Below are 26,167 nucleotides of genomic sequence, written 5' to 3' on the forward strand. Positions count from 1 at the left end.
GGCGGGGCCAAGGCTGCAACCGGAAGTTCAACCAAAGAGCTTGAAAAACAAACAGATACCTCACTTGTTTGTCATTTTTGTTATTTGTCCCTATAAAAAGGTTACCTTGGAAACGACTGACTTTGGAATAAATTATATACATTAATAGAGTCACCAAGATGCTGACAAAATGTTTGAGTTCTATTTGTTTTTCATGTTCCGAAAGAAATACTTATGGTCCCACCTAGAACTCTTTCGTCTAATAAGATGTCTGGTCGATTGAGATAATGACATTTTTACAGTCTTATAAACTTTTTATATAAATACATACACATTTACAAACTTTAGAAGACTGGTGCTTGTAACAGGAACCCATCCCGGTGAGCAGGAAGCGAATGAATGACGTCATGCAGCTGAGCGGTGTCCAATGTGTGTGCGTGCGTTTACACGGACAGGAATAATGCGCCAGAGGAAGTGCGCCCGATGTCCGTCTGCGCGTCCCGACTTCCTGCTCTGTGGTAGCAGAGAAAAAAAAAGCTGCGGATCCACTTTCAGACAGCAGCATGGAGCCACAACACAAGACACTTTAGGACTGTACACGCACACGAACGGACGGAGGAGGAGCGCCGCGCCGTAAGCAGGGTAGGCGCACTTTCTTTCTAATTACAACTTTTATATATGTTATAAATGCGTAACATCAGAAAAATACTTTATTTTTATCAGGTTCAAGTGGCATCATGGGTAAAACGACATTCATGCAGTGGCAGTAGACACTTTCCATGTCTGTATATGAAATATTAACTTAAGACTGAGGTAGCATGGAAAAAAAGGCAGTTGTGTGTCTTGGTGTGTCTGGACCTTGCTTCCGGATTGAACGTCATCGGCGCAAAACAGAAAAAGTAATATATTGTGCTTCTAAACCTACAGATATTAAACATGTTCACCGTTGACCGAATAGAAAGTCAGTATTTGAAACTTTTATTTGGTTTGTAGTGTACCTGGACACAATGTGTGTGTGTGTGTGTGTGTGTGTGTGCGTGTGTGTGTGTGCGCGTGTGCGTGTGTGTGTAGGACAGTGCTTCTCAAAAAGTGGGGTGGGCCCCGCTGGGGGGCGCGGTGAACTGTCAGAGGCGGCGTGAGAGGCCGGGAGTAAGGGGGGGGGCAAGACAGAAAATAATTGACAACCACTGGTATAGGAGGATCTTTAATATGCATCACATGATGTAGGAAACTTCCTCTGCATGACACACAGCTTTGACGATCCAACCAGTGACCAGACTTTTATGCTGAAAAGCCATAAATCATCCTCTAAACTGTCAAGTGTGGCAAGACCACATAAATACATTGTGTGTGTGTGTGTGTGTGTGTCTGTGTGTTGTTTCTCAGTGACAGGAAGTCCTACCTTCTTTATTCCTGGGAAGACGCCCGTGATGCTGAATGACACGAAGTCCTCATTTAAGTTCTAGTTCCATCACTTTGCACTGTACACGAAAAAGCAACACAGGATTACTTGCAGCACCTTTATTTTCGGGATGATCTGATAATTGATATTCTTATCTGGGTAATATTCAACCTCCTGTGGTTTGCATGAGTGTTTCTGTCACTGTGGGCATGGTTACAAATTGGATGTAGTTGTCGCCAACTAAGGTTTGGTAGTAATCACTTGAGCTGAAAGCAAAGCTAGTCAGGTAAACAAGCCAGTCAGACCAGCACAACATAAGGCAGCTGACCACCATCACACTTTACTACCATGGAGACCAACCCACACAGTGGGCACAGAGATGTTATCAAGGGCTAAAGTAATGGCAATAACAGGACATTAATATTCACTCTGTGCAGCTGTCTGTATGCATTTTCCAAACATATACAACAAAACAAAACACCTTGAACAGAAAACTAGAATACAAACTGTTGAGATTGATGTGGGCGGGATGATTATAGGACTATTGGTGGACTGTATTTCCTAAAATAATGGCTTGGGGACCCGATTCAACTTACCGTTCCCATGTCCGTAGCTGACTGATGGATAGCTGGCAGTGCTCCAGGCTTTTGTTTAAGATGTGTCGTGAAGCCGGTTTTGGTTTTTTTCCACAAAGCTGGTGGCCATATACACACATCAGAAAGTCAATTTTGCATAATAGGGGAGCTTAGTAATTATTTGCGTGTTTTTAACAAATTCATAATGATACTGCTTCAAAATAATACATAACATTTAGGATAAATATCTATTCATCACATCATTCATATAATTTTGGGGTTTTGGTGCAGCATGTATTTACTCAAGTGGGAGATAATTATTTGGGGCATGGTAAAAGAAACAATTTGAGGAAATAAGGAATCATGGTAATACCACCGGTGTAGCGCTATCACTATCAATGGGACCAACACTTACCGGTACTTGAAATATTAGTGATGATAAATGTAGCTTTGGAGAGAAGAGTAGACCTGGTTATTGTAGACATATACTGTACATGTACAATCATGAGTGAGTGATGATTCCCGACAGTAGTTGTGTTTATGATTCTGTTCAGATCACCAGTACCGACATGGAGAGCTCCAGCACGCTCTGGCAGTTCCTCCTGCAGCTGCTGCTCGACCAAAGCCACAGACATCTCATCTGCTGGACGTCCAACGATGGCGAGTTTAAGCTGCTCAAGTCAGAAGAGGTGGCCAAGCTGTGGGGACTAAGAAAGAACAAGACCAACATGAACTATGACAAGCTGAGCCGAGCTCTGCGTTACTACTACGATAAGGTAAACAATCTGCTTTTGGCATTAGAACGCAGTAGAATTAAGGTTCACTTCTTGTTCCGTTTACAGAACATCATCAAAAAAGTGATAGGCCAGAAGTTTGTCTACAAGTTTGTGTCGTTCCCGGATATTCTGAAGATGGACCCTGCTCCCGTGGAGTCTGGGCGGAGCGGTGATGATTGTGTGTCATCTGAGGCGGAGCCTGAGGAAGGGAGACGACAGTACCTCTGTACCAGCTCAATCAAGACAGAGGCTAGACATGATTGCCATGACGACAGCTCCACGGTCATCCGGTTCGTCACCAACCGCCACCCTTCCTCCCTCTCTTCCACACCTCCGACAACCTTGACGGAAACCTACCATTCTTCCAGGCTGTCTCCTCGCCAGGCATCCTCCATGCCAAAAAGCCCCATCCATAAAGAGACTGACCAGTCCCATCAGGATGCTCTACCTTTGAACCTGTCATCTGGTCAGAGGGAACGAGAGAGGTCACAGAGCATTAACAGCAAAAGTTCCAAATTCAGGAAACGCACAGACCTGGAAATCTCCTCTCCCTCCTTCGGCCTGACAGGAAGTGATCTTGTATCCATCGCACTCAAAAGCCCAGCACTTCCCTCTGGGTCCTTGACTCCTGCCTTCCTCAGTGCACAGGTACAAATTGTTGTGGAACACTTGTATCCATGCAGGGGGAGCGTGTGGTAGTTGGAAAGTTACACTCACAGGAAGAGGAAATGGTGAGAGGTGATTGCAAAGAGGGGAGGAGGTTTGTAAGTGAAGCCATATGTTCCAGAAGCTTGTGATTTACTGGCAACGGCACATTGACCAAACAGACACTGACGCAGACTGAGCAATGGTACCCTCCCGCGTAAAATAAAGGAACTTTTGTTGAGAAATATGAGCAAACAAGTGAGCACGGCCTTGTGAAAAGCCAGTCAGGTAACTGAAAATGTGGTGATTTAGTAGTTATACTGAAATATTTACAAACTTAGCAAAAGTCGTCCTTTTCCTGTTTTGATTTCTACGGATGTCTTTTTAGGCTGCACATCAATTGGACTCAATTAGCTGCTCCCTTTCCTGGTTACCTCCAAGCAGTGAATGGGTGATACCAAATCAGGCGCTGGTTTATGCTGCAGCCATAAGCTACAAAATGGCTATGTTTGTTCTTGATGCCAAAATAAACACCAGCTTTCCATCTTAATGTATTTACCCTCTGTTTTTTTGTCTGTGCAGACTCCATCTGCTCTACTGCTCAGTCCTTCTTTGCTCTCCAACATCCACCACTTCTGGTCCAGCTTGAGTCAGGGGGGACCTACAAGTCCAGCCCACCTACATAGCCACGCCCCCCTCTTTCAGGTAAACTACACCTTGACAAAATGCCTCAATAGAGGTTCAAATTGTCCAATTGTTGCATCATATAAGATGTAGATGTCTTTTTTGTGGTATGTACTGACTTTGCTGTTGTTGTGAAAATGTCCTGTAGTTTCCCACCCTGTTAAATGGACCAATTCCTTTGCCCAATGTGGATGCTCCTTTGCTGCTCTCCTCTTCCTCACACAAGTCCTGCTGAAGGCGAACTGGGGCAAAATCGTTGTTTTTTTCTTCTTCTGTTTTAAAGCCTACATCAGCTTAATGTGCCTAAAGAAAATGGAAATGTAAGCCGGCACGCTTCAGATAATACATTATCATCATTTAAATAATTTATATGCTTAAAATGGGAACAAAATTGAACTATTTGACGCAACTGCGTTTATAAACCAGTTAAGTGACCTGGAAAAACTGATGACTGTACAAGATTTAAGGTTTCTATCACATTTCTCATGCTTTATATCTGCAGTGCCTTCTATGCTATAAGTAAATATTTTAGAATGTCATCATGATACAGAATTTTAAATGCTTATTTTTTATACAGGAATGGTTTTCTAAATTGTTTGTGTGTGCAGAATTCAAGCAGCAGTAAAACATCTGCAATTTAAATTGGTGTCGCAATTTGATTTTGTTGACCCCTAGTGGCCACTGACAACATCTACACCAGGGGTCACCAACGTGGTGCCCCCCACGACCACATGAGGTGCCCGCAGGCCTGCTTTTCATTCAGGTTTTCAGTTAATAATGTGAGACACTAGAAAGAAAAGTATTCTGAAACATAAAATGTGAGTTGTGGATACCAGCATTTTGTGACTGTTTTGGTAAAACAAGCATATTTGATCTGTTTGGGTTGAAATAAGGTATGAAAATCATTTCTACAAAAATGAGTAGCTCCTGGCCATTTTCATTTTCTAAAAGTAGCTCTCGCAAGAAAAAACGTTGGTGACCCCTGATCTACACTGACAGCATGTAATGTTCATATTTGACTGTCGTTGAATTGGCGGTTGTGGCTTGAATGACGCCCCGAGCGGACCGAAGCTGTGCCGCCCACAAACACACCCACCCACCACCCACTACTTGTTTTTCTGTACAAAGACAATTGTTAAAAAAATGTATTAAATTATAATATCGACTCACAATACCCTCCTTTTTATTTACATTTTTGTGGTGAAATTACATGTTTGAGACTCTTGGTCTCCGATATAATTAATATAATATTTTCAATTAAATGTTTTATTTTTTAGCAAATACTGTAGTAATTTTGTTTTTTACCTTGTTCCACATCCCGTGGTGGACGTTTGACCACGTTTGAGCAGGGAGTTGATACAAGTTGCGAGTTGCTACTGGTTGGGGGCGCCCATCTGCCCCACATATGCGCCGACTTGATGAGGATATGATGAGCGCTGAGCATTACTAAATATTTTTTGTTCTTTCCACCCTCGCGGCGCCCCTTGGAGAATGCCACCCTGGTAAATTGCCCATGTGGCCCATAGCTAGAACCTTAAGTAATCATTTATTTATAAAAAAAAATGTTGTCATGGTGATTATAGTTTTGCATGATTGACAGGTGTAATATTTTGGTACAGTTTAAATATGTGAAAATATGATATATACTTTAAAAAATGTTATATAAAATGTGATGTTCCAGTAAATCACAACTGTTAAAAAAGAAAATGCTGCACAGACTGATTATGAAACAGATTCAATTTAATTCCAATGGTTATGAGAAATAAATAATTCCAGTAAAAAGAGTCACACACCAACTGTTAGCCGGCAGCTCAGTGTTTCCAAGAGGTTGTTCACAAAACACAGCAGGCCGTCCATGCAGCAGGCGCACATATAGTACGTACACACACACACACACACACGCGCGCGCGCGCACACACACTTTCAGACATGGTCAAAGTCAGGACATTCATACATTTGAAAATGTTTACACTGATAAATAACGCCATTGTAGAAATCTCCTATCATGCACGTCACTGCGGTTCGTGTCAAAATACAGACATCATGAAAGTTTGCAGTTTACACAACCTCACCTTCGCCGTTCTCTCATTTGTGGTGATGACCATTAATATGTGTGCCCCCCCCCCCAAAAAAAATTGACAAAATAATTGTTGCATTATTTGAAACAATATGGCTATAACACCAACCAGATTTATTTGTAGAAAAAATACTTCACTTTGCCATATAGTTTCATCTATTTCATAAGGACAAATACAGTGTGCTTACAGATTAGTACACCATTAGCTGCAAACAACAAGTGGTAGTAGTCATTACTGCACTGTTCTTGTACTCTATCAGTATGAAGAAACACAGTAAAGTAACTCTGCTCAGTCTCAATACATTCCAGGAGTCATTGTATTTTTTTACACTCTGCTATTTGTTTGCTACTGTGAGTGCATGACTTGGTCTCGCTGCCTTTTTAAAAAAAGTTCTTAGATAAATAGTCTCCTGTATTTGCTGGATAATCTACTGGAAAAATACAAACTGCAGGAATGCCAAGCAAGAGTGCGACGAGATTTGCGGGAAATGAGATTGTAGCATCACCGTTGGTTGCAAACACAGCAAAGCACATCCATTGGAATATACAATGTGCACTTGGAAATGTGACTACAATATTGGGTTGGGTGGAGAAGCCCCGCTACTCCCCCTCAATCCCGACTATGCCATGCCACATTGACACTGTAGGTTCACAGATGTAGAGAACACCTCTTAATACTGTTGGGTAAACTCTGCCAACACCTTCCAATATCATCTTCTTAAAAAAGTGCAAGTTAAACACAAACTTACTGAGAGCGAGAAAGTGTTGTGTGAATTTTCTATTAAAAAACAGTAACATCCCATAGGAAGTTGGCTGACTTGACTTCCTTGTTCCGCCCCACTGCTTTCTTATAGATTTCCTGCTTACTTGCCAAAAACATCCTCACTTGGTCGCAAACCTGAGCCAGTAGGAAGGAGTATTAGGGCCACACTGTAATTAAAAATAATATGACCAGAATAAAGTCATAGATGTACGAGAAAAAAGTCATAACTACAAGAATAAAGCCTAAATGATAGAGAATGAAGTCATAACACTAGGAGGAAAATGTTGTCATTTTTCCAGAGTAAAGTTGCAATATTAAGAGAAAAACGTTGGAACGTCGATCCATCCATCTTCTATGCCGCTTATACTCACTAGGGTTGCAGGTATGCTGGAGCCTACCCCAGCTGACTTTGGGCGAGAGGCAGGGTACACCCTGAACTGGTTGCCGGAGAACACCCACGCACACACGGGCAGAACATGCAAACTCCACACAGAGATGCCCAACGGAGATTCAAACCCAGATCTCAAACCCAGATCTTCCCATATTATGAGAGAAGAACCACAAGTTTATGAAAAAAAGTCACAAATGTATCAGAATGAAGGCACAATATTACAAAAAGGGGAACATTATGAGAAAAAGTCCTAATTTTAAGACAATAAAGTAATATTAAAAGAATATACCTTGCTTTCATAATTTGTTATATTAGTACCATCTATTTATTTATTTATCATATATTTTTCACATTCACTTACTAAAATGTCATTTATTTATTCTTGTATAGCATTATGACTTTTTTCCTCGTATTCCTATGAGTTTTTTGTGGTCCTAATACTCCTTGGTAGAACCAGAACTGTCAACAAAAAAACAAGAAACTAGGAAACTAAGACCTGGAAATGCTGTAAAGTCTTCAGTCAAATAGACAAATAAATCATCAAATCAATACATATATACATGTGTATATATTTTCTCTGTATAAATATATATACACTATATATATACACACACACATATATGTGTATGTATATATATATATATATATATATATATATATATACAGTATATGCTGTGTGCATACACATTATATATATATATATATATATATGTATATATATATATACAGTATATGTGTATATATATATATGTGTGTGTGTATATATATATATATATATATATATATATATATATATATATATACAGTATATGTGTATATATATATATATATACACACACACACACATATAAATAAAAGCGAATGGTGTCTCTCGAACTTGAGTCACAGCCTGAACATGAACTCTGTGGAATTCTAAAACAGAATCAATTAGGAGAATCTTAATCGAGACAAAAAAAACCCAGCAATCTTTACTGACTGCTCACCTGTGCATGGCGGCTCAACTTCACATTACATGCACACACGCGCTCACACACGTAGGGTGTGTTAAATACATACAGTAGTAATTTAGCAGCAAACAAACCCCCCTCCCCCCCCCTCCCCGTTGTCAATAAATAAACAGAATCCCCAACCTAACATTGTCGTTTAAGAGGGGTGTGTGCATGTGAATGAGTGTGTGTGGGTAGAACAGGAAGGGTGGGGGTCACCGTGAGGGCTTCATGCGAGAGAGGTTGGTCAGGTAGAGAGTGATGATGTGGGTGTCTTTCCTCTACATTAGAAGAGCATGCTCTGCCGCCGGTTGATCTTGCCATTCCCTGGAAGCATAGAAGGTTTCCAATTATCCGCCCAACATGTTAGATTATTTCTTCTTGAACTGCTGTGTGAGTACCACTGGTGGTACACATGCGCCATCTAGTGGTACTCAGGAATACCAGAGATTTTTTTAAATTACAAAAAAAAGAATAAATAAAATTGTAAAAGTATATTTATATACAGTGGAACCCATCTATCTCGACACCCCTCGGAATTGCTAACTGACATCAACATAAGCGGTTGTTGACATATCCGAAATCAAAACCCAAACTAATCATTGCTTGCACATTTACTTAAGACTTCAGAGACATAAGTGTACTGGGTGATAATAAAGGATATTTGAACCCATGGCAGGTTTTTTGTTATAGTTTACCTCCATTTTTGCATATTATTATTTTGAATCTTCCGTTTAGGTGTTTTAAACTCTTATGTAGCAGAGCTGCTGCGGTAATTTCGTTGTATGTCTTGACTGCAATGACAACAAATCTTTCGTATATGTGCAAATCTTTCTTCCGGTGGCTAACTAAAAAAAAAAAAAAAAAAAAAATTAATGGATGCATTTTGTTAGTTCCTGTAGTAGAATCCAGGTTACTACTTCCATGCTTTTATTTTGAAGCTTACTTCGCACTAAACAGCAAGTCACTGCGTGCACGTTTTAATGCTGTTTAACTGCATGCTGCTCTTCAGCTTCCTTGTTGTGGCTCCCTTCACAATGCTTAAATATTTTTTAAACACTCAAGTGGGGAAAAGGCGCATTTTTGAAAAGAGTTAAAAATATGCAACTTTCTCTAGGACTTTCTCTGGCTGAGTTCTGACTGCTGATTGGATGTGTGCGAGGACAGGAGGGTTTGGGTTTTTTTGCCTGCCTGCGTTCGTTGAGAGGTAACAGACGTCTTTTCCCTCCGCGGTAAGCTAACCACTCATATATCCCGCCAAAAGAGAAACATCCTTGAAGAAAATAGAGTTTTGAATTCTGCTTGGAACAATTCCTTTGTTTTCTTTGCCCACGATGCTGGCTTATCTATATGATTGATAGAGAAACAACAAAAAACGTTGAAAGAAATTTTCAAAACAAGCACTCAACATTTTCTGAAAATAGTAATTTATTTCAAAGTAGGCCTACATGTCTAACTGTTGTCATCCCTGCGACCACATAAGTGCACTGACGAGATAGATAAGTCGAGCAGCGTTAGCCCGCGAGCTAAAAGGAGCAGGCTGTCAAGTCACTGTGCAGCACAATTCTTGAGGTGTCAGGTAGCGAGGTTAACCAACGTACTATCACAACCCTACTAGTTGGCATCCATTACACAAGCAGGCTGCACTTGTGTTCGTTTATTCTATTGCTGTAACAGGTAAAATTAAGAAAGATGAAAACTGTTTATAAGCTGATATGTTTTGTGGCTCCAGACAATTTTTTTTAGTGGTCGAGGGGGCAAAATGTCTCCTTTGATTGTAAAGGTTGCCGACCCCTGAACTAGCCAGTAACCATTCCAGTGTTGTCGCTTCACGCTGCTTAACGATAATGATGACGTTAACAAAACTACAACACATGTTGACATAAACGGACCCACTGTTCATAGAAACGACCCCTAAGCCCCCGTCTCTAATTTTATGCCAAAAAAGGCCATGCACCTCAACGGCGACTTAAAGTGGTACTTTTTAGTAATAATAAGAACACGCTAGTAATGAGTTGTTTGACATAGGTGTGTTGGCGACAGTTGGTGTCGAATTAAGCAGGTGCCACTGTGCATATGAAATAATACCAATGCAAATGACATTTTTCGTTGTTTGTTTAACTCGCCTCATACGCCACAAGCCAATTTAAATGCGAGTATACACTACATATTCTAAGCTATTCTAAGCTTTTGTGTGGTAAGAAGTTTGACAACCATTGTGTTAGACAGTTCTCTTTACTGAATGAGTACAGCAAATAGGAGCACCTGACTCCGGGTATGAAGCGTTCCTGTAACCCGGGTCTCTCTGCAGCTGCACCTCCTTTAATGTGAATATGGAGACACCTGAAAGAGAGCAAACATGTCAAACAGTGTTTTCCTTCAGCCCTCGGTGTGTGGGTGTGTGCATGCGTGTGTGCTCACTCTCAGGCAGCGTGTGAACTCTCATCCCGAGATGCCTGAAGTAGGAATGTTTCATCGCCTCTTCAGCTGAGATCCTCTTCTTGGATTCGTACTGTGAAGAAAAATGAGCAGTAAACTTGTAACCAGAGCACTCGTGTCCACTGAATGGACTGTACAGGGCCATTCATTCCATTTGTAATATTTTGCTTGGAAAACACTCACTCTGAGGAAAGCCAGCAACAGTTCAATGCCTTCGCCATCCAGTCTGAAAGAGAAAACAGACATAGTGACAGCTTACTGGTTCCTGCTGCAAAGGCTGATGGGAAGGAGCAGGCTTCCTATAGAGGAAGGACATGGACAGCTGTGTCCACAATGTTGCACAGGATTTACTTCCTGAGCAACACACTCACGTGCTCACAAAGGCAAGTTATCATTACGCAAGGTCCATCTATGCTGGTACTGCTTCTAAACATATGTTTAGACATCATGTGAAGCTCAGGTTTTGCCCTATATTTCCCTGTTGCCCTGGTAAATCAATAAATAAAAGCTGTAATTTTAGACTCTGTACACCAGAGTATTGGTAATATTTCTATTTCTGTATTACACGGTGCATTTCTTCTGTTAATATCCAAGATTAATTTTTGGACAATTTTCCTTATGTATAAAAAGGGGAGAAACAGCTTTTTCTAGGACAGAGGCATGATCTCCTAAAAAGGGTTAGCTTTTTCTTTGACAGCTAGCAAGCACATTTTTATGTCACTTCTTGACACCAAAGTGGGATTTTTTTTTTATTCCTGTGTACTATCAGGTGAATAGATTAGGACACCCTATCCCCGTATTTGTTTGTGTAAGCTATCCTTCTTCTCCTGAAGCGCTACACACACAAATACACCAAAACAAATACACCAAAAGGTGGCACTGCTATTAAAGCCCAAAGTTTGACCCCGTAAACTGGATTGACTTGAAATTTCTCACACAGTTCAATGTGCTCTACAAAACACCCACTGTAGCTTTAGGGTGTTTCGAATCACCACAAAATCTGCTACACACCTTTAGGGGAGTGACAAGCACATGTCTGTAAAATTCAAGCCAGTTTCTTTGATAAACATGGCCGCCATCAAGCAAAACGCCACAGGTTGGACTTGAGCATTGACCATTTGTCTAATGATAATAAAACTTTGAGGATATCTGTATTACGTGCATGCTTGCATGCATTCGATTGAAATTTGACCAAAACCCGTAGGGGTGTTCTGTGCGGTATTCAAATTTTTTCACATGACTGTATGTGGACAACCTTAACCTCATGTTGAAGCCAAAGAAAATATCTTCAGTGCAATACCTGGGAGCGTGGTTGATGAATGGCTGAGGTTTGTATTTGGGGAAATTGTAGGATTTGAACTCCTCGACAGAAGATATTCCCGGCCAGTTCTCTTCTGTCGGTGTGCCTGCAGTCATAAAAACATTTAGCCAATCAGACATTGCTGGGCTTCAAATGACTGGATTAATTTAGCGCAACACATTTTGGATCTCACCAAGTAACCTGAAGATGAGATGGAGCTCATCCTCCACTGTGGAGCCGGGGAATAGCGGCCGACCTGCAGCCATCTCATAAAATATACAGCCAACACCCCTATAAACACACACAAACAAACACTGGTGGTGATATTTTCGATAAGCTTTTATCCCTTTGCAATGTCAAATAGGTTCTTACCACATGTCAATCTGTGTTGAATACTCGGACGATCCCAGCAGAACATCAGGAGGCCGGTACCAAAGAGTCACCACCTCGTTGGAGTACGTTTTCGTCGGGACTGACTTTGCCCTTGCAAGACCTGTCGGCCCACCAAAGACACCAACAGAAATCAGAATAATGAAAATAAATCAAACAGAATGCAACATTTTGGAACCCCCCTCACCAAAATCAGCCAGTTTAAGCTCTCCTTTCTCATTGATGAGGAGGTTCTGGGGCTTCAGGTCCCTGTGGAGAACTTTCCTCTTGTGACAATACGACAGTCCACGCAAAATTTGGAACAAGAAGACCTGAAATAAAAGGACATAGTATGTCATTACAAGTGAATTAAGCTTAGAAAAGAGGAGAAACAAGGTGTTAGAGAGGGACAAAAGACAAATCTCCTATTTAAATGATTAGGTTACTCTCACCTTCACATTGTGCATGCTCATTATGTTTCCACAATCATCCATGTACTGCTTCAGATCCTTATCCTGCAAAAAACACAGGCATGAATTTGAATTGATCATTTGTGACAAACTCAATTAAAGAACTTTGAATAATAAACACATAGCCTTTTGCAACTGTGGGTAAAAAAGGCTTAGTTGCCCATCTACAAATAGCAGACCCTTACCAGGTACTCAAACACGAGCGTGAGGCTCTTGTCGGTGTGGACAATGTCGTGTAACGTCACAATATTGGCGTGTTTCAGGTCCTTCAGTAACGATACTGCAAAAAAAAAAATAAAGAGTAAGTAAAAAAAATACAACAAACAACTGCATTGTGGTGTGACCCATATTGAATATCATTGTAATTAATTAATAATATGTTATTTTTGTGATATTTGCAGCACCCTTAAAGTAACCTGGTTCACAGCAGATTCTGAAGCGTTTAATATTGCACCAAATCCTAACCTATTTTGTGAATGATAAAAAAAACAAGATAAAAGTGAATGACCTTCTCTTATAGCAGTGCATGGAGCTCCCTCCTCGTGCTCCAACCGGATCTCCTTCAGGGCCACGAGGTTGTCTGTCAGCTTACTGCGTCCTTTAAATACTGTAGCGTATGTTCCCTTGATGGACAATAAACATAATTAACGTGTTAAAAGTAGAGCTGCGGTTGGGTTGGTCTGATGATAGAATGTAACTTAAATAGCGGTTTGCTAGCACACTGAGTTGAGTAAGTGTCTTTCCTCACCTCGCCCAGTTTGTCCAGCTTAATGTAGGTCTCCAACTTGCCAAAACCAATCTCCGACTGTGAAAAGATCATGAAGACATAAAATTGTATTTCACTTACATAAAAAAACATGTAACTATATTTCAGGGAAAACCTCCTTGATAGAGCACTGCCTTTCTAGCCTAATGGGAATAATACAGTATATACCGGTACTGTATAGTTATGTAATGTATGTAGCTCCTGGTTTAATCTATCAGTCTATCAAAAGGAGAATGCACACAACAGCTTTATCGGACGTCTTTTTGCATCTGATGATGATCATCTGTGACTGGTTAAACAATGCAAAGCACTTGTGACTCCAGATTAATATATCTCAGGCTCACGTTGGGCCAGTTGCCATGGCAACTGGCACAGTCTGTTGCCAGTGCTGTGAGCGCTGCAGGGCTATAAAGTTGGCACACACACACACACACACACACACACACACAAATACGTACCAGCGATGCTCGGCGTGAGCGGCGGCTGAGTGGCTGATCGAAGGGCGGGCTGGTGAGCTGCAGCTTCTCCAGGTAGCCGTCGGGAATTCGGATGTCAGCAGGCAGCGACAGGCGCTTGTTGAGGTCCTAAAAGATAAAGACACACAGATATCTATGTGTTTTCCCTTCAAATGTCTTTACAATCTATATAAATGCAAGACTGAATCCTCCCTTGTCCACTACATGTGATCACAACGGTGTTTGTAGGCCTTATTCATTCACAAGCCACACACCCGTCATATGAACACTTGCACAACAACAACCTACACATCCCATCTGACTGTTGCATATGACTGATGGGATCTATTCTGAGATCAAAATGAATCAAAAGTCTACTGATAATAAAATGCAGACAAACGAGAGTGAGGAGAGTAAAAATAGAGAGAGGTTATTGTACGTGCTTTGAAGTTTTGTAACGCTTTGCTCATCGCATCTTTTGCCTAAATTATTTTTAAAGAAAGAAGCTGATCATATTATGTAACTGTGAAGCTTGTTTGCTGCGGTCTTTCAAATTGGATTAAAGACCCTGCAACAAAGAAGCTACTCTTTTATCTTCACTATCATTCTCATATCTTCTATAATGTGGATCATGGCACTCATTTTCTTTTTGGCATTGCCTGGGATACTATTACATTGTATAGCTTGTTTTTGGAATCTAGTGGGATGGTAAAAGCCTTCTGGGGTCAAAGTTGAAAGGAAGGCCTCAAGAAAGTTGATGTGCAGTACGTGTATTGCTCGCTTTGTAATGTAACTTTGTTAAATTGCTGTTAAAATGTAATGTACTCCAATCACTTACATTCATTATAGTTTATAAACTGGTGAAGAAAGTAATCAGACCACAGATCATGTTAGTATTTTATTTACATTTCTGAAAAAAGTGCTGCAGCTATAAATCCAGCTGAGGGCACCAACTAACAAGTTTATTCACTCAAATTTCCCAGCAGGAAGATGCTTTGATAAGATGTAATGTTGTGTAACTGCACATTTTGTAAGTGCAATACTGTATGCCTGCAATTGTTTCTTAATGTGTAAAACTGAATTTAAAATGTGTGTAAAACTGAATTTAAAATGTATTTTAATAACTGTGAGAGGTATATTATAGGGTCAAGAGTATCAAAAATATATCCATTATTTCAATTTTTTGGCATTTGCAGGGGGTCTTGCAACGTATATAGTGGGTTCCTTAAAAGATTCGATCCCATGCAGATGCTGCCTTTGTCTGTGGTCTGCCAGTAGGGGGCAGGAGGCCTCCAAGCTCAGCATTCCACCGGGAACAATATGCGCAAAACACCCCCTTCATGGCTCATATTTTAGGACGGTCTGAATACAGAGCAGAAGGCTTTAACATAGCATAACACCAACATAGAGCACATGTTTCTCATCGTTATCGAATATATGAATGTGTGGACTTCAACTCAAAACTGCAACTGCAACCAAACATGATTATAATATAGCCTTTTATACATCCTAGCAGAAGGAACATAGACTACATGTATCCCATCATGCTTTCTTTTTAATTATAACCCTCCGCCGCCATGGTCCGGAGGGAGCAGCACTGATATCGGTATCATGACACCCAGACAGCGAGAGGCCATTAGAAGGCAAAGAGAACACCCACCAGGTCCCATGAGACTCAGGGGGGAGGCGGTGATGAGCAGATGAGAAGGAGAGAGGGGAAAGGCTAGACCATAAACATGTCTTTTCTCCAGTTGCTGTAGAGCTGTGTGTGTGTTTTATGTCGATGGGACAAGATTACCTCCATGGAGATTCGCCGGTGGACTCTGTTCCTCAGACAGACCCCTGTTGGGGACTGAACCTCATCAGACGACGTCCCTGACGCCTGGTCGCTTTCCCCATCTGATCCCATCTTCAGGTTCTCATGCACAATGTCTAAAATGGAACATACACACACACGTACAATCTCTATTATTTACAATACGCATAACCTGTAACTTGACTTTCATGACCAATAGAGAGTGAAGACTGCCTTTAACACCACAGTAAAAACGTGCTTTCTAGGCCGTAAACAAATTGATAAAATGAAAATTGAGACAGAAAGTGGCGGTGTGATTTATTTTTGCTCATAAAGTAGAAATCCCTTAACACCCACAATGCACTGGGCGCACTGCCAAACTGCAATTATGGGCTCTGGCTCCAATGAAGGAGAGAAGCCAAGTTCTTCTTCTAAACAACTCCTAGAACAAATACATAGATACATAATAATACATCATTTTAGGGTGGTTTGCCAACTCACCATGTCTGAGAAAGATTGGTTGAAAAAAATCAGTGTGATCTAGCAACTAATTGCCCACAAGTCGAATGATTATCAAACTTTGAGGATATCTGTATTACATGTACTGTATATTAACATGTCTTCCAAAGCATTTGAGCACAACCCAAAGGGGTGTCCTATAATGGATACTAGGGTTCTTGACAATGTACTTCGGTATATTAGATACTTAAGTACACTCGGTATATGACCCCACAATTTTTAACAGGTGAAAGTAATTCTGATATCCACACAAAGTTAACACAGATGAAAAATGTGCTTCAATGTGATTCAAATATGATTCATACAACACTGCCAGTATTTATTTCTCCACATCCCTCCACCAGGCCCTTGTAACCTTGTAAGTGGAGAACAAACTCTGCACCACATCCCCCAAAACTACCACAGCTTGCAAAACACAGCAGCAGCAAAAAATGCAAATAAAAGTCACCACATGGACAAACCCCTTTACCTCCCCCCCCCCCGTAAATACACACACATACACAAATAGTTAGTAAGAGACCACAACTGAGTAGCAGCTCTCAGTCATCATAAAAAGACTAAAGTAAAGTAAAGTGAAGAATAAAGACTCAATTGTTTTATTTTCAAATATCCTGATTATTCCTACAAATGCTGCTCATTCCAGCGGTGGTGGAGATGTCTCTTTTACAGTTGATCTGTAGTCTACAGGTGGTAGTGCAAGCATGTCTTTAAGTGAAACACATGTTATGCAACTTCACAATGTCACTGTATAACCACTAAATATGCAAGAATGCCAAGGAAAAGCAGAATTCCAGATAAATAGTTGGTGCATGCACACCCAAATCAAATGATGCCCTCAGCTCCACAACCTAAAATTAGTACACAAATTCAATTGCGGGTGAACCAGTTTCTAAATTACAGCACAGTTATATTTCCAGGAAATAGTAGAAAACATGGTTCATTTTCACTCAGGTCAGCTACGCCAAAACATTGAACGAACTGTACGTGTGGAGGACTAATGAAAGGCTTAAAATGAAATGGCACAAAGGGATGATGGAAATACAGCCAAGAATTCCAGAAATTCCACACAACATAAATGTCTAAAATGGGATGGCCAAGGACACATGACACCAATGTGTTTTCCTTTAGCATTACACAAGCTATATACAGTTGTTTTTTCTTTTTACTCCTATTTGCTTATTAGTATTTTACTTTTCAACATGTTTTCCTTCATCACTGCATAAGCCACCTACCCATTCCAACACATTCTCCATTCTTTTCTCTTTAAATAGAAGATGGTGACATTTAAACACAGGAAGTGAACAAGCGAAAGATCGTGAATGTCATCATGTAAAAGATGTGGTAGGAATGAACAATCAAAAATAGACATGGAGAAAAGGGTAGGGTTAAATACAAAAACAAAGAAACCATACCATACCAATAATACTGGGAAGTTTCCTTCTCACATCCTGCTAGGTTTCTGGGATGTCTTTTTATTATCGTATTTAGATCAACAGGTGCATTGAGGCAGCTGGGGCATTTGTCTGATAATAGTTTCATGCTTGCTACAGTTTACATATTGTAACTATAAAGGTGAGGGTGTTGTTCTTCCAAATTCCTTGCTAAGAAGCTTCTGTAGTCTGCCACTGTGCAGACAACAAATCTTACCCTACTTTCTTTCTTCTACTTCACTGAAAATGTTCCATTTTTGTCACTTCTGTGACGCTCATTTACATGTTTATTTCACCACTTTAAAAAACCCCTCCCTTTCACTTCTCTCATCGCTTATATTTTGAGCTTTTTGCAGCCTCTTTTTTTATATCACCTCCACATGTCTCACTATCCTTTCACTTTCAACCTCCTTAGTTTCACATCCACATATGTATGACTCCATCAGCTCCTGCTTTTCATATCTTTTATGACACATTATTCACACATTTGTAAAAACAAAGCAAAAACCATTCATCGGATTGACTCACTGTGGCGACCACTGACAGGGAAAGCTGAAAGTGAAATACTAATATTTTATGAATCATTTTTAGAATATGCAGAGGGCCAATAAAAAAAAAAAGAGCAGGGGGCCGAAAATGGTGCCTGGCCCACGCTTTGGACACCCCTGCCCTGCCCCTGCAAGTCCTTCACGTCCAACCACACAAACAAACTAGCCCCATGCAACACCATTGCAATGTTCCACCAACATCAAATTCTTTATACTTAATCACAATGTGAATAGGGCCGCACGGTGGCCGAGTGCTTAGCATGTTGGACACACAGTCAGGAGATCGGGAAGACAAGGGTTCGAATCTCCGCTTGGGCATCTCTGTGTGGAGTTTGCACATTCTCCGTGCGTGCATGGGTTTTCTCCGGGTACTCCGGTTTCCTCCCACATTATAAAAACATGCATGTTGGCGACTCTAAATTGTCCTTAGGTAAGAATGTGAGTGTAAATGTTTGTTTGTCTGTGTGTGCCCTGCAATTGGCTGGCGACCAGTCCCGCCTCTCGCTCGAAGCCAGCTGGGATAGGCTCCAGCATACCCCCCCGACCCTAATGAGGATAACAGCATAGAGAATGGATGGATGGACAATGTGATTATGGTGCACCTTTGTCCTGCTCAAGTGCCCTGTTTTTATATTCACATTCCTGCATCTGGGCTAGGGTCCAAAGCGAGGTCCTACAATAGAACCATGCACAAATATGTCTGCTTGCACATAATGAAAGACTGAATATGGATCAGTGGATTTTTTGTAGGACTACACTACAAAAACATGAAATGTCTGAAATCAAGGTCCAAAAAAACTAACAAGATATTTTTTCTTACTGTTATAGAACAGTTTGCTTATTTGAACAAGAAAACTTGCCAAAATGCTTGAAACAGGTAATTTCTTGTTCTGTTTATAGGATTATTTTCTTTATACTAAGAAGTAGTATTCAGATTTCAGTATGTATAGCATATTGGTCTAACATAGAAAGTGCCTGGTGAGAAAAAATATCTTGTTAGTCAGAAATAAGTATTTTTCACCTTGATTTTGGGCATTTAATCTTACTTAAATTCCTGTTTGTGGAGTATGAGGGTCATGGAGTTTTAGTGTTATATGGTCTCTGGACTAGGTATGAGGAGGCGCATTGTCAAGTTTTGTTCAAAATGTATCGTTTGGTTTGTCGCTTGGTGGTCGCTTTATTGGTGAACCAAAGGCACTCAATTATGATGAGGGTGTGTGGTTTGAGTCCCAGTGAAATCAACAGTGACGAAAGCAGCTTTGACAACCGATAACCACGGCACTTCAAGTCCAACATATTCATGTCAGAGGCTTCCGGGTTGCCCCACACCTCCACTCAAAGTGAGAGGCTGTTTCATCATGTTGACAGCTTCTCGCTTCCGACTGTCGGGATTATAGACACAATGTTACACCTCGGTTGTGATGAATCACTTCACACAAGCGCCATCTGAAACCCAGTCAGGGCAAAGGTGGGAGGTGCCCTGAAAATATCCGGGTAGGAAGACGGAAATCTCACAGCCGTGACACTTTTCCTGTTTGTCACCAGATTCAGATGCCATCTGTTCCCCAACCAAGCCACTTCCACTTTCTGTGTGTGTGTGTGTGTGTGTGTGCGTGTGTGTGTGCGTGTGCGTGCATGTGTGCCTGCCTCACCCAAGCGACTGCCATTGCGTGGTATGGACATGAAGGACCCCAGGGTGCCGCCGATGACACTGTGCGGTCGTCGAAGCGGTGGCTTCTTGAAGGAGCCTGTGTACTGGTGCAGGAAGGAGTGCATGCTGTGGGAGGTTGGAGGGCGGCCATTCCTCATGAAGGGCTCTGAAAGGAAACAAGGACAGTTACAGGTTCTGTTTCAGCTGTTGCATCACACTTGCAGAATATTTCATTTTTAATGCATGCTGAGATTTTTTAAACTTTTTTTTTTTTTTTTTTTTTTTTTTTAAATCGGTACAGTTCAGATGAAGGACCAAGTGTCTTTGTAGCTCAGTTAAAAGGTTGTGCAGTCTGCTGAAGAAGTGATTTAACTCTTTCAATCCCAGCCATTTTTCAAAAGACAACCCCTTCAGTACCGGCCATTTTAGACGATTTTGACAGATTCTTCAAGGCATACAGAATATTGTGTTAACATAAACATGGAACCTACCTAAAAAAAAGATTAGACTCCCGATTAGACTTCCTCCTTACTGTCAAGTGTGTTTTTACATGCAAAAGATTCGTGCCGAGCTCTTATCAAATGCACTTCTGCCACCTTTATGGCCTAAACTGCTTAAAACTGCTCTATAAGTAACATTTTAGTGTGCAATTGCGCCATCGCTTCTTTTTGCCTCTCGCACAAAAAAAACGTAAGACATGTAAATACTTCTTTGAGATCGGCCGTTCGGGTTTACAAAAACGTATAAATATGTCTTTGGTGTTGAATGAGTTAAGGGGCCCCTATGATGCAAAATAGATTTTTATATTTACAACAGTATTTTGTGTCCCAAGAGCCTGTTTATGACCATCAAACATAGTGAGAAAATCTTATCATCTCCCTCACTTTTTTGCTCCACATGCTCCGGCATGAACATGATTCTCTAACTCGCACCTAGCTAGATGAGATGTATACGGCCATCACGTCACAGATAACAGCTTTGTAAAAAAAAAAAAAGCAGGCTTTGCTACACATCTCAAAATAAAGCTCTGCCAACTATTTGTCGAGCTTGTAAGATCTGTCAATTTGTTTTTCTTCAGTGAATAAAGGTTGATAAAAGCAATGTAGCTCATGCTATGTGTAGTGCACAACAGCAGGACATGAAAGGCATTCAAGCTGAAAATTTAGGATAATACACTATTGTGGGACCTCTCACATGTACTTAAAATAGTTGAAATATATCAAAATAGGGGCTCTTTAAAATAAGCAGAAGCAAACAGAAAGCAAACAGCCTGTTTAAGAAACAGACTGAGGTAGCAGAGATTCTGCAAAAGATGGATGTGCGTGTTTGTTTATTTTGGCAGATCCCAGCAACTTCCTGCCAATCACTTTAAAAGTGTCAAATAAAACCGGCGGTTGGAAAGGCAATGCTCTGTGGTGCCAAACCGTGCACAATGTTATGTAACAAAGGTAAGGGAAGTGTCTACTTGTATATATGCAAACATACAAGTTACAATACCTTAACATAACAATCCAAGTGTAGATGTTGTTGCTCATCAGTGTAAATTGAGTCTTAGCTACTCTAAGCTGACAGATTCCTGTCTGACCCCACTTAAAGAGCTGAGTGTGTGTTTATGCAAATGTGAGCGTTTAACCAGCGTTGCCCCCTTGCTCTTTCTCCTCCTGTTACATAACTCCATAAAGAGCTCTTCATCCCAGTTGTGCACACACACACTTACACAGTGTGTTTTCATTCACGCTTCATAATACTCATCGTTTCATAATTTAAAGACCCCGGAGAGCGACTAAAAGCACTCTCTGTGGTCATAAAATTCCTGCAATGGACATGTAGAGGAAAAGTATTTAATCATCGCTCAAGCAAACCATTTTTAACCCCAGTCCTAGCCTCCTTACACTGGCTACCTGTTAATTACAGGATCCAGTTTTAAATTCTTCTTTTGGTTTTTAAATCGGTGAATGGTCTGGCTCCTTCGTATTTATCTGTCTGTTTATATTCCTGCTAGAACAATGACGTGCAGCTCACAGTTGTTTTTAACTGCTCCGAGATCTAAACCTAAATCTCAGGGTTATAGGGCTTTTTCTGTTGCAGGTCCTAGACTTTGGAATAACCTGACCCTAAACATTAGATCTGCACAAATGCTGGAGCATTTAAATCCTTAATGAAGTGTTACCTTTATGGACTGGCTTTTAATACAGGTTAACCTGGGCATTGTCTATACTGTTTTATTAGTGTTATTAGTTATTTTTGTGTATTGTTTTACTGTGGTTTTTAATTGTACTGTATTTATCACTGGATATGTTTGTGTAGTTTTTGTGTTTTAATGGCTGCTGTACAGCACTTTTGGGAAGATGAACTGTTGGAAATGTGCCATATCAATAAATTTGACCTTGACCTTTTAACTTAACTGTGCCTCTTCTATTACAAAATTGAGAACTTTTTATTTGAAATGCTTTATGTTCCTTGTTATTTTAAAATGCTGTTATTTCCAAAAAAAATTAATTAGAAAGTACACTAGTACCTCGCAAAACATAAACCTCCTTTTACATAAATTCCACTTAACATAAAGAATTTATGTAAAGTTTTTGCTTCGTATTACAGAAGAAATTCCATATAACATAAAGCGTCAAGTCAGTGCAAGTCTTTTTTTTTTTTCAATCAACTTTATTAACGCCTCAAGTCGGTGCAAGTTCAGACTAACACTTGGTGACGCCTTCTGACGCATCACGCTCTCATTGGCTGATTTTCGGGGCACCGCCTCCGCTCTCATCTCACTGGCTGATTATCGGGGCACCGCCTACGCTCTCATCTCATTGGCTGAGTTATACAGCACACAGTATGCCCCCACTTGCGCTCCTGATCAAGACATCTCGTGAACGGAAGGATTGTTTTTGTTTTTCAGTTTTATTCATTTACAGTAATCTTATTTATTACCTTATTTTATATCGGAATCTTACTCTACTATGTTTATGCTAACGTTTTCTTGTATTTTACCACTATATTTGGTGGACTTGGAATATTTTGAAGTGCCAAAGGGGTGAGTTTGGGAAGATCTTGGAACGGATTAGGCTATTTACATGTATTTTGCGCTTCGTATAACATAAAAACCCTATAACATAAAGGTTCTCGGAACGGATTATTTGCGTTGTAGGGGCGTCTACTGTAATTATATATCAGAACCTATTTTTTTATTTTCATAATGACTTGGAGTGTGTGAGAAAGTGGAAAGAAAAACACAGCTCTCTGACTACTGTCTACTACTGTCATTTATTAACAATGCACAACACAGCAGCAGCAGAACCAATGTTGTAATTGTGGTTGAGAGTAAATTGCTAGGCCAGCATTCATTGTATTAATTGCACTGTCATTGTTAACAACAGTACGGCAAGTGTAACATGCATGAGTTTCACACCCATAGCTAAGTAGTAACATTTTAAAGCTCATGTAGAGTAGATAAAAGCTGCTGCTGATACTTCAATGCAGCTACCGCCATCTTGTGGTGTCAATTAAAAATAAACTAGTAGGTTGCCTGCAGCCATAGTTGTTCACGCCAGTGTTGCCAGACCACACACCCAGCAACTCTGAGAAATTCTGCAGTTAATACGGTATTTTCATTTAAAGACTAAATTTTTATGTTGTTAGACATTCCGCAGGCACAGATACTAACCATTGTCCTTTGTGCCGCCATCTTCGATAGTCATCTGCTCTGCCAGCTCAGAAAGCGACTCATCGATGGTCTGACTTGAGCGGAGCGTTAATGACAGCCGCTTCTTGATCCTCTTCATCTTCTCCATAGCGGGGCAGTGCACAGCCTGCAAGACACGCAAATACAACACGGTTAAGTGTCACACACAAAAAAAGCACAATTTCACAAGGCAGGCTTGCCGCTTGTGTTTGAGAGCAGTGTGGGGGATTCCAGCCTCATGAATGAAGTCAGGCTTCCTATAATCCAATATTAATTCGCCCTGCAAATGCTTGAGCAGCGCATGTATAAAACATGAACAAAGCATGAATAAAAGATGACAAACTCAAACTGGGCTATTTTCACTTTAAACCTGAGGAGATTAAACTAATTGGAGGAGGACGGAAAGATCCAGACGAGTGTGTTGATGCAGCGGCGGTTGCAGGAAACACCTTGGTAAATCGCCCTCAAGCTGCTCCCTGCTCATTGTGCTGCTCTGTCAACGCCCCGTCAAGAGTGTGAGTGTGTGTGTGTGTGTGTGTGTGCAGACTGAGGAGACGGCAGAGCTGAGTGGAGGAAACACAGCAAGGAAACAGACGCAGAAATGTCCTCAGCTCCAAACAAGTTGACCCTTTCCGTCATCTCTTTCCTCCCCTCTTGCCCTTTCCCTCGCCACGGACAGCCCCCACACATGACACATCCCCTTCAGCGGTTTGTCATCTGTGTCGCTGCGTGGAGCTTGGAAGTGATTAATCATGTGCGAGATGTGCGAGAACGCACTCTCGCAGCGCCACACAATCCATCTAATTATGTGTAACCTTCACACATAAACAGACGCTGCAAAAGCCTCACTCATGCCTGGCTCTGTGAGTTTACGTGTGTGTTTGGTGACCTGGATAGCAAACAGTTGTCTTATACATTTGTATTGTGTGTCAACTGCTAGTTCAAAGCCCAATAATTACTTTAATGGTTATTCCATAGCAACAGTCGCCTGCAATGCTGGTGAAAATCGTTAGACGACAACTGATGAAATTCAGGATAAGATGTTATTGGTGAAAAATGGGATGCTTGGACATCTACATACTGCTACACAGCTGACATCACTCCTTGCTCCTTGCTAAACATACTAGCACATGCTGGTGTCGTTATCACGAGGGCTCTGCGTGCTGAATAGAAGTGTTGCTGCTGGATAGAAGTGCTGGCGCGGTGTATGGAATGGAGAGTTTGTATCGGAGTGCCGATATCAGAGATTTTAGATGCAGGCCGTTATAATCCAATACTGTTTTATTTTGCTGGTATTAGACCAATATCCAATATCAATATTGGATCGGGACACTCCTAGATGAGTTGATTTCAGCTATCATCAAAAGTCCCCCCTTTTTCCACTGCAGGAAATTACCCCGGAACCAAGAGCTTTAATCCCAGAACTACAAGTATGCATGTTTGGACCGCAAGTACAGGGTATGAAATGAAGTTCCTGGCCATTTTGGAGGAACTAAATTTGGCCCACCTATGCACATAGCGCTTTTAAAAGTTTGGGGAGCCTTTAGGTAAGAGTTTGTAGTGCTGAACATATCTGGGTGACTACTATGAGGCGTGCCAACGCAAAACACAATGGGTCACAGAAACATTAGTTCCTAGGAATTTGGTTCCTGGTGGAAATCCAAATCCAACATTTGGTGGTGGTGGGGGGTGGTGGGGGGTTAAAATAGGTATTTTGCCCACAATTATGAATGTTGACACACTGAAACATTATATCAGGATGTCCTAGTTCACCGACCTTTCTACTTCTTGTGTTGACCTAATAGTCATAAAACAGTTAAAAAACAGGATCACTACAATAGCATGAACAAACAAGGACACTAACGCTCACTGGTGAGATATTTGCATCAAAACGCCGCAAATAAGGACCTTGGAAATATTTAAATCAGCAGTCTCACCTAACTGATTTGAAGGACTTAAAAAAAAAAAGTAGTCCGATTGAGAACGTTTTCGCTATGCAGTATGCTGTGTGATTAGCCTATTTTTGAAGGGAAAGTGTGTCATGCCCACCCTGGTGGCTCTGTCATCATGTAGAGCTGATATGCACACACACAAGTCAAGTCACAACTGCACACAAGCTATGGCAATTTATTGAAGGAAAGAGCTGCATTTTATCTCTGCAGCAAAGCACACAAAGACTCATGTAACACATGTGGTATGTGTGTGTGTGTGTGAGTGAAAATTTACAATGAAATGCTGGAGCATCCTGCACAGACTGAGAACCCCGACTGTCTTTCTGTTTCATCAGCAGATCAAGAAATTTGGACCCACATTCCCTCCAACCCCCTGAATCTCCCCATCCCAGAGGCATCGTGGGTAGTCAAGTATGAGAACACTTCACAGGAGAGGCCGCCAAGACGCCACCTAATTACTAGGCTAATAATTACACACATTCACCTTCCATCGCCTTCTCTTCCACCTCTTTT

General features: G+C 40.9%; 2 protein-coding genes across 3 annotated transcripts in view; one reads left to right on the forward strand and one right to left on the reverse strand.

Annotated features, from left to right (window-relative positions):
* The first annotated feature begins 402 nt into the window (after positions 1 to 402).
* elk3 (ETS transcription factor ELK3) lies at positions 403 to 5,246 on the forward strand. 2 transcript variants are annotated; one of them, XM_054800859.1, is made up of 6 exons: positions 403 to 621; positions 2,511 to 2,732; positions 2,799 to 3,022; positions 3,101 to 3,380; positions 3,960 to 4,082; positions 4,210 to 5,246. In XM_054800859.1, exons 2-6 carry the CDS (start codon positions 2,526 to 2,528, stop codon positions 4,294 to 4,296), a joined length of 921 nt encoding a protein of 306 aa, XP_054656834.1. In that variant the 5' UTR covers positions 403 to 621; positions 2,511 to 2,525; the 3' UTR covers positions 4,297 to 5,246. The 2 variants fall into 2 exon arrangements, with proteins under 2 accessions (XP_054656834.1, XP_054656833.1); XM_054800858.1 differs by having other exon boundaries at positions 2,799 to 3,380.
* A 2,862-nt stretch (positions 5,247 to 8,108) lies between these two features.
* The window catches only part of cdk17 (cyclin-dependent kinase 17), a 33,151-nt gene continuing 15,092 nt past the window's right edge, over positions 8,109 to 26,167 (reverse strand). The window contains exons 2-17 of the mRNA XM_054752594.1: positions 23,685 to 23,829; positions 20,022 to 20,186; positions 15,876 to 16,009; positions 14,081 to 14,206; positions 13,605 to 13,661; positions 13,365 to 13,479; positions 13,042 to 13,136; positions 12,839 to 12,901; positions 12,595 to 12,718; positions 12,390 to 12,510; positions 12,211 to 12,308; positions 12,018 to 12,123; positions 10,901 to 10,943; positions 10,700 to 10,790; positions 10,544 to 10,621; positions 8,109 to 8,605 (exon numbers count right to left, since the gene is read on the reverse strand). Of these exons, the coding sequence (XP_054608569.1) occupies positions 8,565 to 8,605; positions 10,544 to 10,621; positions 10,700 to 10,790; positions 10,901 to 10,943; positions 12,018 to 12,123; positions 12,211 to 12,308; positions 12,390 to 12,510; positions 12,595 to 12,718; positions 12,839 to 12,901; positions 13,042 to 13,136; positions 13,365 to 13,479; positions 13,605 to 13,661; positions 14,081 to 14,206; positions 15,876 to 16,009; positions 20,022 to 20,186; positions 23,685 to 23,811 (1,584 nt within the window). The 5' untranslated portion in view covers positions 23,812 to 23,829 and the 3' untranslated portion in view covers positions 8,109 to 8,564. The remainder of the gene's footprint in view (positions 8,606 to 10,543; positions 10,622 to 10,699; positions 10,791 to 10,900; positions 10,944 to 12,017; positions 12,124 to 12,210; positions 12,309 to 12,389; positions 12,511 to 12,594; positions 12,719 to 12,838; positions 12,902 to 13,041; positions 13,137 to 13,364; positions 13,480 to 13,604; positions 13,662 to 14,080; positions 14,207 to 15,875; positions 16,010 to 20,021; positions 20,187 to 23,684; positions 23,830 to 26,167) is intronic.

This window comes from Dunckerocampus dactyliophorus, chromosome 15, assembly GCF_027744805.1.
Source record: "Dunckerocampus dactyliophorus isolate RoL2022-P2 chromosome 15, RoL_Ddac_1.1, whole genome shotgun sequence".
NCBI classification, from domain to species: Eukaryota; Metazoa; Chordata; class Actinopteri; order Syngnathiformes; family Syngnathidae; genus Dunckerocampus; species Dunckerocampus dactyliophorus.

What these genes read in the sequence shown, in the direction of transcription:
- elk3 (XM_054800858.1), top strand. Translation starts at nt 2,526, where the DNA reads ATGGAGAGCTCCAGCACGCTCTGGCAGTTCCTCCTGCAGCTGCTGCTC. An exon ending in TGCGTTACTACTACGATAAG is followed by an intron (nt 2,733 to 2,798) that starts GTAAACAATCTG and finishes TTCCGTTTACAG; the next exon opens with AACATCATCAAAAAAGTGAT. An exon ending in GCCACGCCCCCCTCTTTCAG is followed by an intron (nt 4,083 to 4,209) that starts GTAAACTACACC and finishes AATGTCCTGTAG; the next exon opens with TTTCCCACCCTGTTAAATGG.